Source organism: Tyto alba, unplaced genomic scaffold (genome assembly GCF_018691265.1).
Source record: "Tyto alba isolate M040663 unplaced genomic scaffold, T.alba_DEE_v4.0 Super-Scaffold_26, whole genome shotgun sequence".
Lineage (NCBI taxonomy): Eukaryota > Metazoa > Chordata > Aves > Strigiformes > Tytonidae > Tyto > Tyto alba.
In genome coordinates this window covers 1,464,987-1,479,345 of record NW_024881300.1, presented here as the reverse complement: position 1 = coordinate 1,479,345, position 14,359 = coordinate 1,464,987, and the positions used below count along the sequence as shown (strand labels likewise).

General features: G+C 55.5%; 1 protein-coding gene across 1 annotated transcript; it reads right to left on the bottom strand.

Moving 5' to 3' along the window:
- Positions 1-186: 186 nt before the first annotated feature.
- LOC104361083 (C-factor-like) lies at positions 187-5,466 on the bottom strand. The gene is made up of 6 exons (XM_042797833.1): positions 5,292-5,466; positions 3,117-3,168; positions 2,109-2,299; positions 1,576-1,734; positions 1,188-1,298; positions 187-492 (listed from the first exon to the last, which is right to left on the bottom strand). Exons 1-6 carry the CDS (start codon positions 5,436-5,438, stop codon positions 379-381), a joined length of 774 nt encoding a protein of 257 aa, XP_042653767.1. The 5' UTR covers positions 5,439-5,466; the 3' UTR covers positions 187-378.
- Positions 5,467-14,359: the final 8,893 nt, after the last annotated feature.

Genomic DNA, 14,359 nt, shown 5'->3' with positions numbered 1-14,359 from the left:
GGGACTCAGCAGATCCAGGCACACTCAGCAGCCCAGGGGAACAGCGGGGCTTTGGGCTGGTTATGTGCCCACTTTGGCTCAGAGCAGCCGAAGGCAAGGCAGGCAGACTGCTATAATGCCAGGTTATTTTTTGCAGGGCCCAGCTCCAGGCCAGGGCAGAGACAGTCTCAGCAGGGGCACTGCAGCTGTGAGAAGGCACAGGTACTAATTGACTTTATTTCTTATCAACATGAAGGCAGGGATCACAGGCTGCCCTGCACGCCGGGTGGAGTCCCAATAAGGTCCCTTGCAGCACAGAGAGGGCTGAGCATCCCGGTGCTCCAGGGCACCCGTAGAGTCCCCCGGCACTGCGGGGTCCCTCGCCGGAGCAGAGCGCGGTCACCAAGGAATAGCTTTGCCTTCCCAGTTGAGCAGAGTCCCGCTGTGCTTCTCGGAGAGGATCGGCAGTACAGACAGCAGCCCCCGCACACTTGTGTCCACCGTCAGGTCAGCCTGCAATGGGCACAAGTGAGGAGCAGGACTGAGACCCCACCGTCATTCCTGGCCATCCACCGGCACCCGCTCGGCTCCGGCATGTCAGCAGCCGAGGCTCCTTCCACCCAGAACGAGTAGAAAGCCACGGGGAGGTGGGATGGCTCTGTTACGTGGGAGGATGGCATGCTCACTGATGGCCTGGATGGAGGTGGCTTGGGCTGGGAAGCCAGATACAGGCTTAAGCCAACAGGACACGGAAAAGATCCCTGTTCCAAGCGGGATACTACGTGCAGCCTTCTGAAAACTCCAGGGTTGCAGGGACCAGCCCCACCCTGAAACAGGGATCCTGCAGGATGAGGGGAGATGTCCTGGGCCGGCGGTTCTCTGAGGAAGGGGGTGCGGGGTGGGATGGTGCTGCTCCTTTCCTGCCTGTTCTGGCAGATCTGGGTTCTTTGCACACCTCTGAGCTGCTCAAAGCCTTTCCCCGCCGCGAACAGGCCTCCTGCTCACCCGGGATATGTGCTGATGCTACTTCCCGGGCAGCACCCACATGTTCTGCAGTGGCCCGGGGTGGATGCGGGCAACTTGCAGCCTGAGAGGCAGCTCATTCTTGCCTGGATCCCTCCGCCCGAGGGCCACCCCAGCCACGGCAAGTTCCCAGGCTTGTGTCCCACTGCTGGGTCCCCTCCTCGACCCACTCAGCTGGAACCCACCTCCTGGCTGCCCATGTCGGTTTTCACCCAGCCGGGGTGAAGTGCCACGCAGAGGATCCCCGCTTCCCCGTAGGTCAGAGCCTGGCACTTGGTGAGCATGTTGAGGGCAGCCTGAGGGAGGAAGGAAGCATCAGCCTGGGGCAGGAGAAAGCTGCCTCACATCCAGGGAGAAAAAGCAACGCCAGGTCTTCCAGAGATGGTGCGTGTCTGCCCTGGGTGGGCAGCAGCTGGGCACGGAGATGGCCAGGGAACTTGGGCAGTGATCAGCGATGGATCACAGTCCCTCCACCTCACAACCTGAGGTGCTTCCCTGACAACCAGGCCTGGCAAAGGGCAGCTCTGACTCCCACCGAGCTCACGAGCATGGGTGGGTCCCCAGCCTCCATACCTTGCTGCAGCGGTAGGAGATGACAGGCTTGCAGAAGGACTCGGGCGTTTTCTCGATGGACCCCATGATGGTGGAGATGTTGACGATGGCTGCCTTGCTGCAGCTCAGTCCCTTTTCTGTGCTCTCCCGGGCAGCCTTCTTCAACAGGGGTAGGAAAGCCTGGGGAGAAACAACCTCGTGGGGTGCCTGTGCCTCGAGCCAGTCCCAGAGAAACAACCTTGTGAGGTGCCTGTGCCTCGAGCCAGTCCCACTTACGGCAACTGCAACCCAGCCTGACTACAGCAGGGAGGATGAGGAAGAACAGCGGGAAGCCAAGAGAGCCCAGGCGTTTTGCTGCGGTGACCCTGCCTGCTCCCAGTTAGCCCAGCACAAGGCAGGGGGGCTGCAAGCGCAGCCCTAGCACTGCCCCCTCCCTCCCACAGCCCCAGGAAACTTGGCGAAGCCCTCCAAGGTGTCCATCGTGACCACGGACAGGCCCGGGAGACCCTCAAGCTGGGCCAAATTCCCCCCTCCGTGGTGAGCTCCATCCACACCTGGGCCACCAGCATTGGCCCCACCGCGTTGGTCTTGTACGTCTTTATCATCTCGTCAGCGTCTACTGTCTCCAGCGACGCCGCCGGGGTGTAGATGCCAGCGTTGTTTATGAGCAGGTTCAAGCCCATGCCGTTCAGCTTCCCCTCCACGATCTTCGCCGCATCAGTAATCACGGAGGGATTTGCAACATCTGCAGGGGAAGAGCAGAAGGGTTTGGGAGGGAGGTTGAGGCGGTCAGGACCAGCTGTGCATCCCGACCTGCGTGGCACTTCCACCCGTGGGCACCAGATGGTGCTGTGCAACCAGCTCAGAGCACCCCAGCACCCACAAGCCCCAGCTCATCCCCCAAACCAGGTGTAGGGTCCTCCACTACCAGCAGCTGAAGGACTGGGGGGCAAAGCCCCTCTGGGGACAGCCCCCCCCGGGGTGGCAAAGCGCTGCTGTGACAGGCACCAGCAGCCACAACCTCCTGTCAGCACCCAAGTCCATCCCTGAGCAAACTCTGGAGAACCCAGGGCAGTCTCCAGGGGTCGGGGGGGGGGGGGACGACGGTCCCCACAGGGGCTGCGCTGGGACCTGCTGTGGGATGGCTTTGCAAGGTCCTACAGCTCCTGACCAGGCTCTGGGCCAACTGCACAGGGTTTCCACGGGAGCTGCCTTCCTCCCGGAGCACCTCCTCGTCTCGCCTGGGACTTGGGATCAAGGCAGCTCAGCTGCATGGCAGAGCAAGGACACGGCCACTCAGCTAGGGGAGCTGGAGGCCACCCAGGATGGGGCTCAAGAGCCTCCTGGTCCTGTGGCCACGGGGCAAGGAGGCTCCGGGGAAGAGGGTACTGGGGCTGAGACACGTCTGGAGAAGCTGAGCTTTTGGAAGCAGGACTTGAAGCAGCTCTGAAGAACTGGATCCCTGCGTAGAGCCTGAAGGGCAAGGAGGGAGGGAAGGGGTAAACGGGGCAAGTGCGGCCAGCAGCCACAAGTTTACCAGCTCAGAGGCGGAGTGCACCTACCCAGCTTCACAAGAACCAGGTTTGGGTGTTTGGATGCCAGGTCTCTCAGCTCCTACAAAGAGAGACACGGAAACAATCAGCACGAGGCAGAGGCGATGCCAAGCATCATCCTGGGGCACCAGCAACGGTCCACCCTGAGGGAAACATCTTCCAGATGTTACTCAGCACTTGTGAATGGTTGGACTGGGGACCTGCCTAGGTTCTCAGGCTTCTTCTAGGCTCCACAAAGCAACGTGCACGTGCTCAGAGCGCAACACGGCCACAACTGCAAGATAACACGGCCACTCTCCCAAAGAGAGTCCACAGCCCAGCCAGAGCCACAGCAAAGGATGAGAGCGAGCAGAGTATTAAGGACCAGCTCACCTGGGAAGTGATGCAACCTGGGCAGGGATACAGCCAGAAGTGTCTCCCAGAGGCTGCTGGAAGTGAGATGGAGGAGGAATGGCTACGAGTGCTAACATCAGACTTGAGAGTTGGGGAAGTCACATCTGGATCCAAATAGCCCAGAATCCACTCTGCTCTGGACACTACGTCTCACCCTCTCAAGTAAAATGAACCACCTTGCACATTTTTATTGATTATTTTCACCAAACGCAGAGGATTCAGAAGCCCTTTCCAAAGAGGAAATTTTCAACTTCACAGTTCTTAGCAGCTCTTTGCTCCGAGCTTTCTTTGACTATAGCAACAGAAACAAAACCACCACACTCAATCTGTCCAAAATGATTGCTTTTAGAACTAAAAACCCCTTACAAACAAGCTCACAGAGAACGCTACAGGAGAGAAGCAAATTGGTGGCTTATTGCGAGGGGACCTGTCCTACCAACACGGAGCAGGAGAGCTGCTGGCACGGGCTGCAGCCCACCCTCAGTTATCTCAGGGCTTCCCCACCAGGCCCCATGTCCCCACATTCCCCCTGAGCCCAGGAAATGATGGAGAAATCCATCTGAAGGGTTTGTGATGACCACCAGACATTTCTCCTCCCCCGTTTTGCCCAGCCGCTGGCTTCAACAGCCTCGCACCATCCCGGCGTGAGTCTGGCCTCACCCAGCCCAAACATCTGATCCAGGCAGGAGGAGGGACGTGGCTCTGGGGGTGACACCAGCCCAACGGAGGGTCACCCTGCCCTCGGTCTCCCGTGGTCATGCACTTCAGCAGCAACACCCCAAAGATGCTGCCCTCCCCCCGCCACAGCTGGACAAGGCTTTGAGAAGCGTCCCACAGCTGAGGGTGATGGGCATGGACTCGTCCTGGGGCGAAACTGGCTCCAGTCCAGCCCTGCAAAAAGCCCTCTGATCTCATCGTTGCCCGAGCCCAGCAAGTTGTGGTTGGGAAGAACGGGGTAAAAATAAGAGACCTGAGCTCGCTTTGACTCAGCAGCAAGCAGGAGCTGGGCACCCCTGGGCTGGTGGCAGGGTGGATTCTCACTGCTCTGTGCTCGCTCCTGAGCCAGAGTAACGCTGGCAGCAAGCGCACGAAGAGCATCTCAAGGACTATCCTAAGGCACGATCCCTGCGCAACAGCCCAGCTGCGAGAAGATGCCGCAAACAAATCCACTGGAGCCAGGGTCCGTCAGAGAGCAAACGTCTCCCCGTCGGTATTTCAGTGGGTCACAGCAAGCAGAGGAAAACCCAAGCTGGACCTAAGCAAAGCTGGAAGCTCGGGGATGTTTTGCTCCTGCGCTCTCCTGCGGGAGCAACACGCGTGAGCCTCTCTCATTTTAGTGAAGCGGGAAGCAGGATCCCACAGCTCCGTGGGCCGCCCGTTAATGAATCCCCCCCCCCCCCAAGATTTTGCAGAGACCCCGGTAACGCGGCGCAGACCTGGCCGGAGCAGCATCCTAGCGAATCACCCCCAGCTCAGCCAGCCAAAACCACCCAGCCCAACCCCACGAAGGGCACGGCGGGGGGGGGGGGGGGGGGTTTGGCAGGGGGAGAGCCCGCTGGGGCACCGCCAACGCCGCCACTGCCAGCCCAGCGGTTTGAAGGGCGGCACGGCTTCGCCTTCACCCACCGCCCTCGGGAAGCCTTTCACACCGGGCGGGGCACGGGGCAAACACAAGATTCCCCCCCCCGCCCCGCGCCCCCTTTTTTTTTTTACCGCGTCGGGGAAGCTAACCGGCCGGGCAACCCGCACCCAAGGGTGCTGCCGAACCACCCCCCCCCCCCCGGCACTGACCTGGGCCCGCGGCCCCTCGGGGTCCCGACACGTGGCGAAGATCCAGGCGGGGGGGCGCGGTGCCCCCAGCAGCTGTTTCACCAGCTCCAGGCCGATGCCGCGGTTGGAGCCGGTCAGCAGCACCGTCCGCGCCCGCCCCGCCGCCATCGCCGCCCGCCCCGGGGCCCGGCGGGGCGGGCCCGCCCAAGCCCCGCCTCCCGAGGGGCGGGGCGCGGCCCGGCCCCGCCTCCCGAGGGGCGGGGCGGGGCGGGGCGGGGCGGGGCGGGGCGGGAATCACCCCGCGGGGCTAGAGGGTTATTTCTCCTACCTAATTATTGCCTCTCTATTTATTTCCTATCCATTCAGCACCGTCACCCCCACGGCGGGGCTGGGGCAACCCCCTCCCAGCCAGCCCGGGCCCGATGATCTGGGGGGGGGGGGGGGGGGGGGGGGGGGGTGTGGTGGTGGTGGTGGGGGGCGGGCTGGAGGGGACCCCCACCTCTTCCCCAGGCTAGGATGCAAGGGAGAACGCTTACAGTATCTTCGGGGGCGGGGGATTGCAGCATATTTAGTGCAGCAATTTTTTTTTTTTTTTTCCCCCTAGATGGGTGCACGGGGGGGGGGGGGGGGGACGGACGGACAGGACCCCCCCCCCAAATCCCAGTACTGACCCAATTTATCAGGGAGGTACCAAAGCCTTCCCAGCTGCTCTTTATTGCCTGCCCAGAAATACACCTGATTTGGCTCTCCCCGTGGCAGTCGGATGCAATAAATGGTGTAAACAGGCTGCAGCATGGGGATGCAGGTGTCTTGGGGGGGAGGGGGGGGAGGGAGGTGTTTCTTGTTGTTTTTGTTGATTGGTGTCAGGTACCTGGTTCAGCAGCTGGACCAAAGGTGTGGAAAGGAGCGAAACAAGGGAAAGGTGTGGTGGCATCTCGGGATGGCAAAAGGGGGCAAGGGGAAAGGGAAAACAGAAAAGAAGCCATCAGCATCAGCTGGAGGACTGTGTCTGCAGGGGACCAGCATGTACCAGCTCGGCTGTCAGCCCAGAAATGGGTGTTGGTGTTTTATTTTCAGCTATTATATGGAAAACCAGATGCACAAATGACATTAAAATCCCATTATGATGAGTGCGTAACCAGGAGCTCAACAGTGAAGTAATGACTGAGCAATTCTGATTTATATAAGCGTTGTTATGTCTGTTGCTTATTTTCATCTTGTTTGACAAACACTAGACAAAACACCTCCTATACCAATAAATAAATCAGAAAATAATGATATCGATCTGGTGATAGCATCAGGTGATTTGTGCTAACTTTATCCTGCTCCACTGCAGTTCGACTACATGGCTGAGCCTCTGCTCCCCAGTTTGCCTTGGGATATAGAAATGCTTTACAAACCTTTTCATTTTGAACATCAGTACAGAAATTGGAATTTACTAGAAATAAATCTTTGATTATACCAATAAATACTAAGAAGCAGAAACTGTCTTTATAGCATATATTTCAATTAAAGGTCCCGTCCTTCTCTTCCTGCCTCGTTCTGTGCTCAGGCCATCAGTTAGGTGACTTGTCACCAGAAGTGCTGCTCCATCAGTTGCAAAGTTTGGCAGGTACGTGGCAAATGATGACAGAGAGGTACGCTCACGGCGAACCACACTGAGGAATGGGGGGTTTGGTCACCTATTCCACACAGGTCTTGCACACTGTGGGCAGATTACGTTAACCAACTCTTCCTAGGCTCCCGCTTCAAAGAGCCCTGGGAGGAGGGATTCCCTCTGATCTGCTGTGTAGAAACAGTTAATGCGCAGCTACAGCTGAAGGCAGCAGGATCCTGTTCTGAATACAAATGTGAACCATGAAAAAAGACAAGCTCTGAGCATTTGTAACTGGATACTTCCCAATATGGACATTGCTTGACCCACTTTTATGCTTCAGTTCCCCATGCACAAAATAGGAGATTATAAGTTTTTTTTAAAACCTCGTTAGTTAGATATTGTGAGGCTTCCAGAAGGTAATAAAGAAAAATGCAACCAAAATAAATAAATAAATAAGAGCTTACCCAAGTGCTTTTGTTTTTCTACAACAGGCCTTGCTAACTTCCTGCTGCCTGGTAAAGCCTGATTCTGATATTATTGAACTTTGGAGTGCCTGAGCGTATAAAAATGAGCATGTTCCACCTGTTTGCTGCCACGCTGCCCTCAGCCCCCACCTAACCTTGGTGGGCACTGATGTCCTGCAGACACAGCTTTGCTGTCCCCCCAGACGCCTCGCTGCCCGCTGAGAGCCATCTCCACGCACCGGCCCCCGGGGTGGCCCCCCCGACCCCTGCCACTAATGTCCCATCCTGCTGCTATCCCTTGGAAACCGGACACGAGGCCGAGATGTTCCCTACAGAGGAACAAGTCCCACTTCAGGCTTAAGAATTTTTCCATATTGGTGTGTTTCTTAGGGTGTCAGTCAAATGTCCAGGTCCTGCTGGTTGAGAGGCCGGGCTCTCATCACGGAGCAGCCGGTGGGGGCTTGTAGGTAACACAATTTTAGGAGGCAGGTCGTATATTTTGGCTTTAACAAAGAAGAGGGACAGGAAATAAGTTGTTGTGGTATTTTTCCCAGCACCGTTGCTGCTAATCAGGTGATAAAGTGCTCTTTTTAGCCCTCCCTCCTCCTCTCACTCCAACACACCGGTGTCAGCCAAGCCACTCACAAGCTGGTCATTTAGCCTGGGCTTTACTGGAGTATATCTCCATGTCATGTATGCCAGCCCGTTCTCAGACATCCCTCTTAGCAAATATATTGGTGGGCAAGCAAATTTATCCTGCTTGTTGGTTCTGAGGTCCTTTTTCAGGGCGTCATGCTGAAGCAGGAAAGATAACCCAGCCAAGAGCCCCCAAAGAGGCCGGTGGGGCTCTGCGGTGTCCCCAGGGGCCCTGGCAGCGTGGCTCTGTCCCCGTGGTCAACCATCAGTGCTGCCAGCGTTGCTGCACCCAGGTAGCTGAGGTCTTCTGACTGCTGTCAGGAGACAAATATCCCCAGAAAAGTGCTTCTGAACCCAGTTTTTGAGGCCCGTAGCTGACACCAGGTCCAAACGCGCTGGCCCAAGTGAGGTTGAGTGGAGAGTCTGAGCATTTTCAATCCTTTTCCGGGAAAGATTTACGTGGGAAAAATCCCCTTTGCTGAGGTCTCTGCAGAGTTTCGAGGCTCTGCAGTTGCAGTGGGCTCTCCGTTATCCTCCATACCACTCACCTCTGGGCGTTAGACCTGAAAAGCAGTTGTGTCCAGGAGATTTCTGAGGCTGTGTGGAGGGACTCCTGCAGCAAACGTGGCTGTGTGGCCTCTGCAGGCCTAGGGCAGAGTTGTCAGCACCCAAACCACCTTTGCTTTTGTTTCTCCCGCCTCGTAATGAGAAGAACTCCTGTGAAACCACTGGGCAGTGACCTAGCCAGCGCCTGTTGCACATCTCTTAGCAGTAGGTGCTCATAGACAAAGATTTTGCAGGGAAGCCTCTGTCTCTGTGCCTTCCCCGTGTGTCTTTCCTGACAATCCTAAAACAGGACCAGTACAGTCCAGTACCTTACAAGAATTCCATGGTCGTTGAGCCAGTGTCTGTCTCAACTAAATTAGTCTCACGGGCTCTGAAACTCGATACGAATCGGTTGTGCTCTGTCTATACTCAGACTATGACAAGTACATCGGAAAACATTTTTCGAACTGTCAGGTTGGATGGGGAAGCAAAAGGCTTGGTCGTTTTGGCCCTTCCCCTCTCCTCCCACTGCCCGATCAGCAGTGCAGTGGGGTTTGAGCAGGCTTCCAGCACCAGCTCAGCAGCGATGGGGACGGCTGTTCGGGACATGAGGTGGCTGCGCTCCGCCGCCCAGCCCAAGTCCGGCAGCACCGAAGGGAAACCGGCTCCTCCGTGCTCTCTCCCACAGGCAGAGTCCCCCCTGTCCTGCTCGACCCACTCATCCCTGGGGCTGGTGCATGAATGTGGGGAGTGAAGGTGTTTTCTCCACTTCGTGCCTCTCTTGGCATTGTGTTTGACTCCCATCAGCACTGATCATCCAGCCCAGCTTCCATCTAAGCTTCTGTGCCGGCTATGAGCTGGTTTGAGGTCTTCAGAAATGCCTTGCTTAGGAAAAAAAAAAAGCTTCAGAAATGCCCCAGGCTCAGGGGCTTTGGTGGGATTCTCCACAGCCTGGACCAGAGAACCCACCATAAGCTTGGAAAAGGAGGGATGTCTTTAATCCCTGCCTGAGGCAGCCATCAATGTCATATGGTTTCCCACAGATTCATCTGGATCTTAAGAAACCTAGCAATTCCTGTAGTTGTCCTCTGCACTGGGCAGAGGCTGCTTGGAAACCTGCCTCAGCCTTGGTTTCTCCTCATGTTAGGACAGCTTTTGCTGTGCCGGAGTCCTGAGAGCTTTGCATCTGCTTTCCCTGCTGCCAGCCATTTGGGTTCCCGGACTCGAAGCCAGCTCTGATATAATGCAGGTGTAACCTGGATCAGTCTGCTGGAAAAACAGTAAAGCTATGAAAAAGGGCCATGGGAAGCCTTGCTTGGGACCTTTTCACTTTTCTTGGGGGCTGCATTTAAGCTCAGGCTCTCACCCCCAGCGATCCCTTCCCAGTGGTGTGTTGCTAGTCCTCTTCAGCCAAAAAGAAAATGTGTCACAGGGGGTGAGCATGGCCTGCCCAGCTTCAAACAGTTGCAGGGCTGGGTAGGTCTCACCCCACCCCTTGATTAGAAGTTCACTCATCACTATCTAGCTATTCTTCAGCAAGTGACTAATAAGTGATGACATGGCCTGAAAGAGCCTGAATGCATGGTGGAGCATATAGGATTGATAAATAATATCAAGTTTATTCTTATTTATACAGCGGAATAAATGTACTAAAGATAATGCAATCCCCTGTCTAGCAAAGAAAAGTATGTTTCTCAATACTTCTGCCAGCAGCATTGTCATTGCCCTTTGTGCAAATATCTAGGTGTGACTGTGTCCTGGAAAACTGGCTCTGAGTCTTCCTCGTGTGGTGAGAGGGAAAACATCCCTATGTGAATGTCTGAGGAGGTACGGCAGAGAAGTGTACAGAAGGACCTTAACGCTCAGCTTAAGGTTTAGACCGTGCAAGAACGTTTCAGAGCAAAAGAATCATCTGAATCCCTTCTTAGGAGCTGGACTGAGGTCCCTTCCAGAGGGCTGGGGAGAGCAGCAGCACTCGTGAAGAGGCTGGGTGGTGAGCCAGGCAAGGCTGGTTGCTTCTTCCTCTGCCTCTTCGCGCCAGGTTGGACTCTGACTCCTGGAAAAGCAGCGCCTGTTCAAAGTCGAATGATCAACAATTCAGCGTGGGGCCCCAGAGCAAAGTCAACATTATAAAGTTACGGCTCCAAACCAGTGGGAGGCTACAAAAATGTGGTGGCACGGTAAAAATAGGAGATTTTAAAGGTTGAATTTTTTGTTTCTGAGGGCACTGTGGAGGTTTCCAACAGGCTGTGGGTGATGGCCTCATCCTCCACCTATAAGAAGAAAACCATGTAAGTCTGTTTGGAGGACCAGAGCTCTGGTGCAAATGGCATGCATCAGCAAGTATAGTTGTAGTCTGTGGTCAGTAAAAAGTGAAAATCTAGAAAAGGCTATCAAAATGATCTATCAGAGCCTGAAAGCCAGTGCTGCTATCTGGCAGGTGTGCTGAGGTAGGGAGAATTGTCAGGGTTCGCAGTGAGAGATCAGCCTGAGACAGCCAGCTGGGAGACCCAGAGCTTTGTACTGCTGACAAGTGGTGGGAACTCACAAGGCAAAAAAAAAAAAAAAAAAAAAAGAACCTCTCTGAACCCAGTGTGAAGAATCAGAAAAGCAGAAGGAGGTCTGATTGGCCTCAGGAAAGAAAATGGGAAAAACTCAAATGGGTAGAGTTTAAGGAGAGGCCAAGACTTGTTAGGGTTGAGGAAGGGGGAAGAGGAAGATCTGTGATCAGCTCCCCAGTACGAGCTGCAGGTGTCCAGGAGGGAAGGAGCCGATTGCTGCTGCCATGTTCCTGCAGAGGAACATTTCACCTCGAAGCTGGACAGCACAGCACTAAGTGGCCGTTGAAGCAAGAGAAATTCACGGGATGCTGGTGCAGAAAGTACAGCGGGCCCACAGAAAGGGGCATTGCCACGGAAGAAAAGCTACAAGCAATAAAAGGGAGAAGGGTAAAACTGCAGTTGTGCTTGCCGTGAGGTTGTCCAAATGAATTAAATGTGTGACTGCTTAACATGCTGATATTGTACCTGTATGCAAAGTCTTACAAACTGCAGCAGAGGAACTAAACAAATTACATCAACAGAGAATGTTTTCCACAGAATCCAGAAGGGGAAACACTATCTCCTGCCCACACAGATTTGCCATGCCAGTAAGCACAGTGTGTTTGTGTGCATTTCTGTCACGTGCTCTGGGCTTTATCTCAGGATTTACACTGAGCACACAAAATGGTAAATTTTACTCCGAGGATGTGAAAGCAAATTAGCACCTGCTGACAACATTTGCTATGGGAGCAGAGGAGGGCCGGGGCTGTCACCAACCTGCATGTTCCAGGGTACAGAGGGAGTTAAAGTCCCTTAGAGCTGGAGAGAGACGTGTGTGCCAGATCTGGCTGGCAGAGCAGGCATATCAAAGGGATTTACTATCTTGCGCTGAGACGCCGTGATGGGATGTGCAAAATTCAGTTCTCTCTCAAACAAGTACATGGTGATGATATTTCAACAGCACCACAGCAGAAACTGCAAATTTTTGTGTTAGGAGCCTAGCAAAAGCAAACCGGAGAAGTTTTTCCCTGTGATCTGTGGCATGTATCTCCTTGCAAAAAAAATGTTCTTAAAACACTGCTATTTGGTAGATATGCCTTTTGGAAAAGGAGCGTGCTTTATGTGAATTCCATTAGTTTTTAACATATCTGGGGAAGAACTGATTGTTGTCGATGAGAACATTTCTCAAAGGCGTGACGTCCAGATCTAGATGTGGTCTGTGCTGATTTGATGAAAACCACGCTCCCGTCCGGTGCTGGATTGATGTGTCCTGTGAGTGCCCAAGCCGTGGCCTGGGGGACAGCCTGGTGAAGGTGGGGAGGGGTGGAAGGCTCCATCCCTCGCGCAGCTGGACCACGCCACCTCAGATGCAGGAGAGGCACAGCGGATGCTGCCACCGGGGCTTGGTCCCTTTTTTTGGGAGGGGTTGGTGGCAGCATCCTCCCCTCTTTTGCAACTAGAGGCAGCCAGAGCACGGGTCAGGTCCGTGATGGAGCCCTGGGGTTCAGCTGCCCAAATACAACACGAGGAGGTGAGTCAGTGTTGTGGTTTAGGCCTGGTTGGCAGCCAACCACAATGGAGCAGCTCTCTCTCCCTTCCCCTCCAGCAATGAGAAGGGACAGAGAGCCAGGCTTGGGGTTAGAGATAGGACTGGGATGGGGAAAAATCCCCCTTTATGATCACGAGCAAAAGGCAGACTCGTTAGGGGAAGAAAAAAAGAACATACATTTATTACAGACACTAACAACACATAACAGAGTAGGACAGTGAGAAGCATTGCCACATCTTGAGAACACCTTCCCCCCACCCCTCCCTTCTTCCCGGGCTCAGCTCTGCTCCCGATATCTCTACCTCCTCCCCCAGGGGCGCAGGGGCAGGGAATGGGGGGTGCAGTCAGTGCTGCCACTTCCTTCATCTTTCGGTGAGGGGAGTGTCCAAAACTTGTTCCCCCCTGCTCCATCGTGGTCCCCCTCTCACAGGAGACAGTCCTCCACAAACTTTCTCCGACTTGAGTTCCTCCCATGGGCCGCAGCATTCCCCACACTGCTCTGTTGTGGGTCACCAACTTTCTCCGACTGGATTCTCTCCCACGGCTGCAGCCCTTCCCGAGCTGCTCCGGCGTGGGACTCCCCCGCATGCTGCAATCCTCCCAGCGCTGAATTACAGCAGCGGGGCTGCCTTTTCCTATGAGACCCCGGCCTTCTTTGGGCACAGCACCTTGATCATCCGAGCAGGAACAACAGGCTGTAAATCGATGTCTGCTCCACCGTAGATCTTCATGGGTGGCGGGGGGGGGCCGCCCTGCCGTCTCCCCACAGGGTACAGGGGGGTCTCTGCTCCGGCACACCTCCCCCCTCCTTTCTTCCTCCATTCCTCCACTGACCTTGGTGTTCATGCAACTGCAGCGACTCCTCCTCACCAGTCCCACTGCCCGTCACCACGTCCCTTCTTAAATACGTTATCGCAGAGGCACAGCCGATTGGCTCAATTTCCCAAACAGAAGTGGAGCTGACATGGAGCTGGGGGAGCTTCAAGAAGCTTCTCACAGGGGGCCGCCCCGATAGCCCCCTCCCCTGCCACCAAAAAACTCCACCACTCACTCAACCCAGGACAGTGAGGCAGGGCAGGGCTGCCTGTTTTGGTGGCACTGTGGTGACCGTGCAACCGTGCAGAGGGCTCCCCAGGACCAAACTTCGGAACTTCTGTACTTTGGTTTTGTTTGGGAGGAAGGTGGGTGGCAGGGGCAATGTGAGCTGCAGTCTCAGAGCAGGACCAAGTCAGAAGCAAATGTAGGAATGAGAGGATGGCAAAGGTGGACCATCAAACGGGCATCCTTACCACGGCCCCAAGCTGCATCCCCTCTGACTGGGCTTGGGGAGGGTGCCCCGGGCAGGATCGTGCCGGGTCTGTGGGGAAGACATCCCTGCCTCAGCGTCTGCCAGCTGAACCCCAGAAAACAGACAGGAGCAGGGAGGAGGAAGGCAGCAGCTGCTGGAGATGAGGGCTCATGTGGCCCTGAGGCTGGGAGGAGGTAGCCCTGGTTAACACTACTGCCAAGACATCCCTGGGGAGAAGGTGACACATCAGCAGTGCCCGCGTCTCCATCGCCGCCCGGCAGCCCGTGCAACGGGTCTGGGACTCGGCGCTTGAAAGCAAGGGGCTGGAAAGAGGTTTCTGGGGATACGTCTTCACTTTGCAGCGGAGTGGGAACACGCGACGTGCGCGTACACCGGTTCCACCCCTGCAAGTCTGTAAAGCCTCGCTTGAGGTACTGGGCGGAACTGAGCTTCACTGGTGATGGCACAG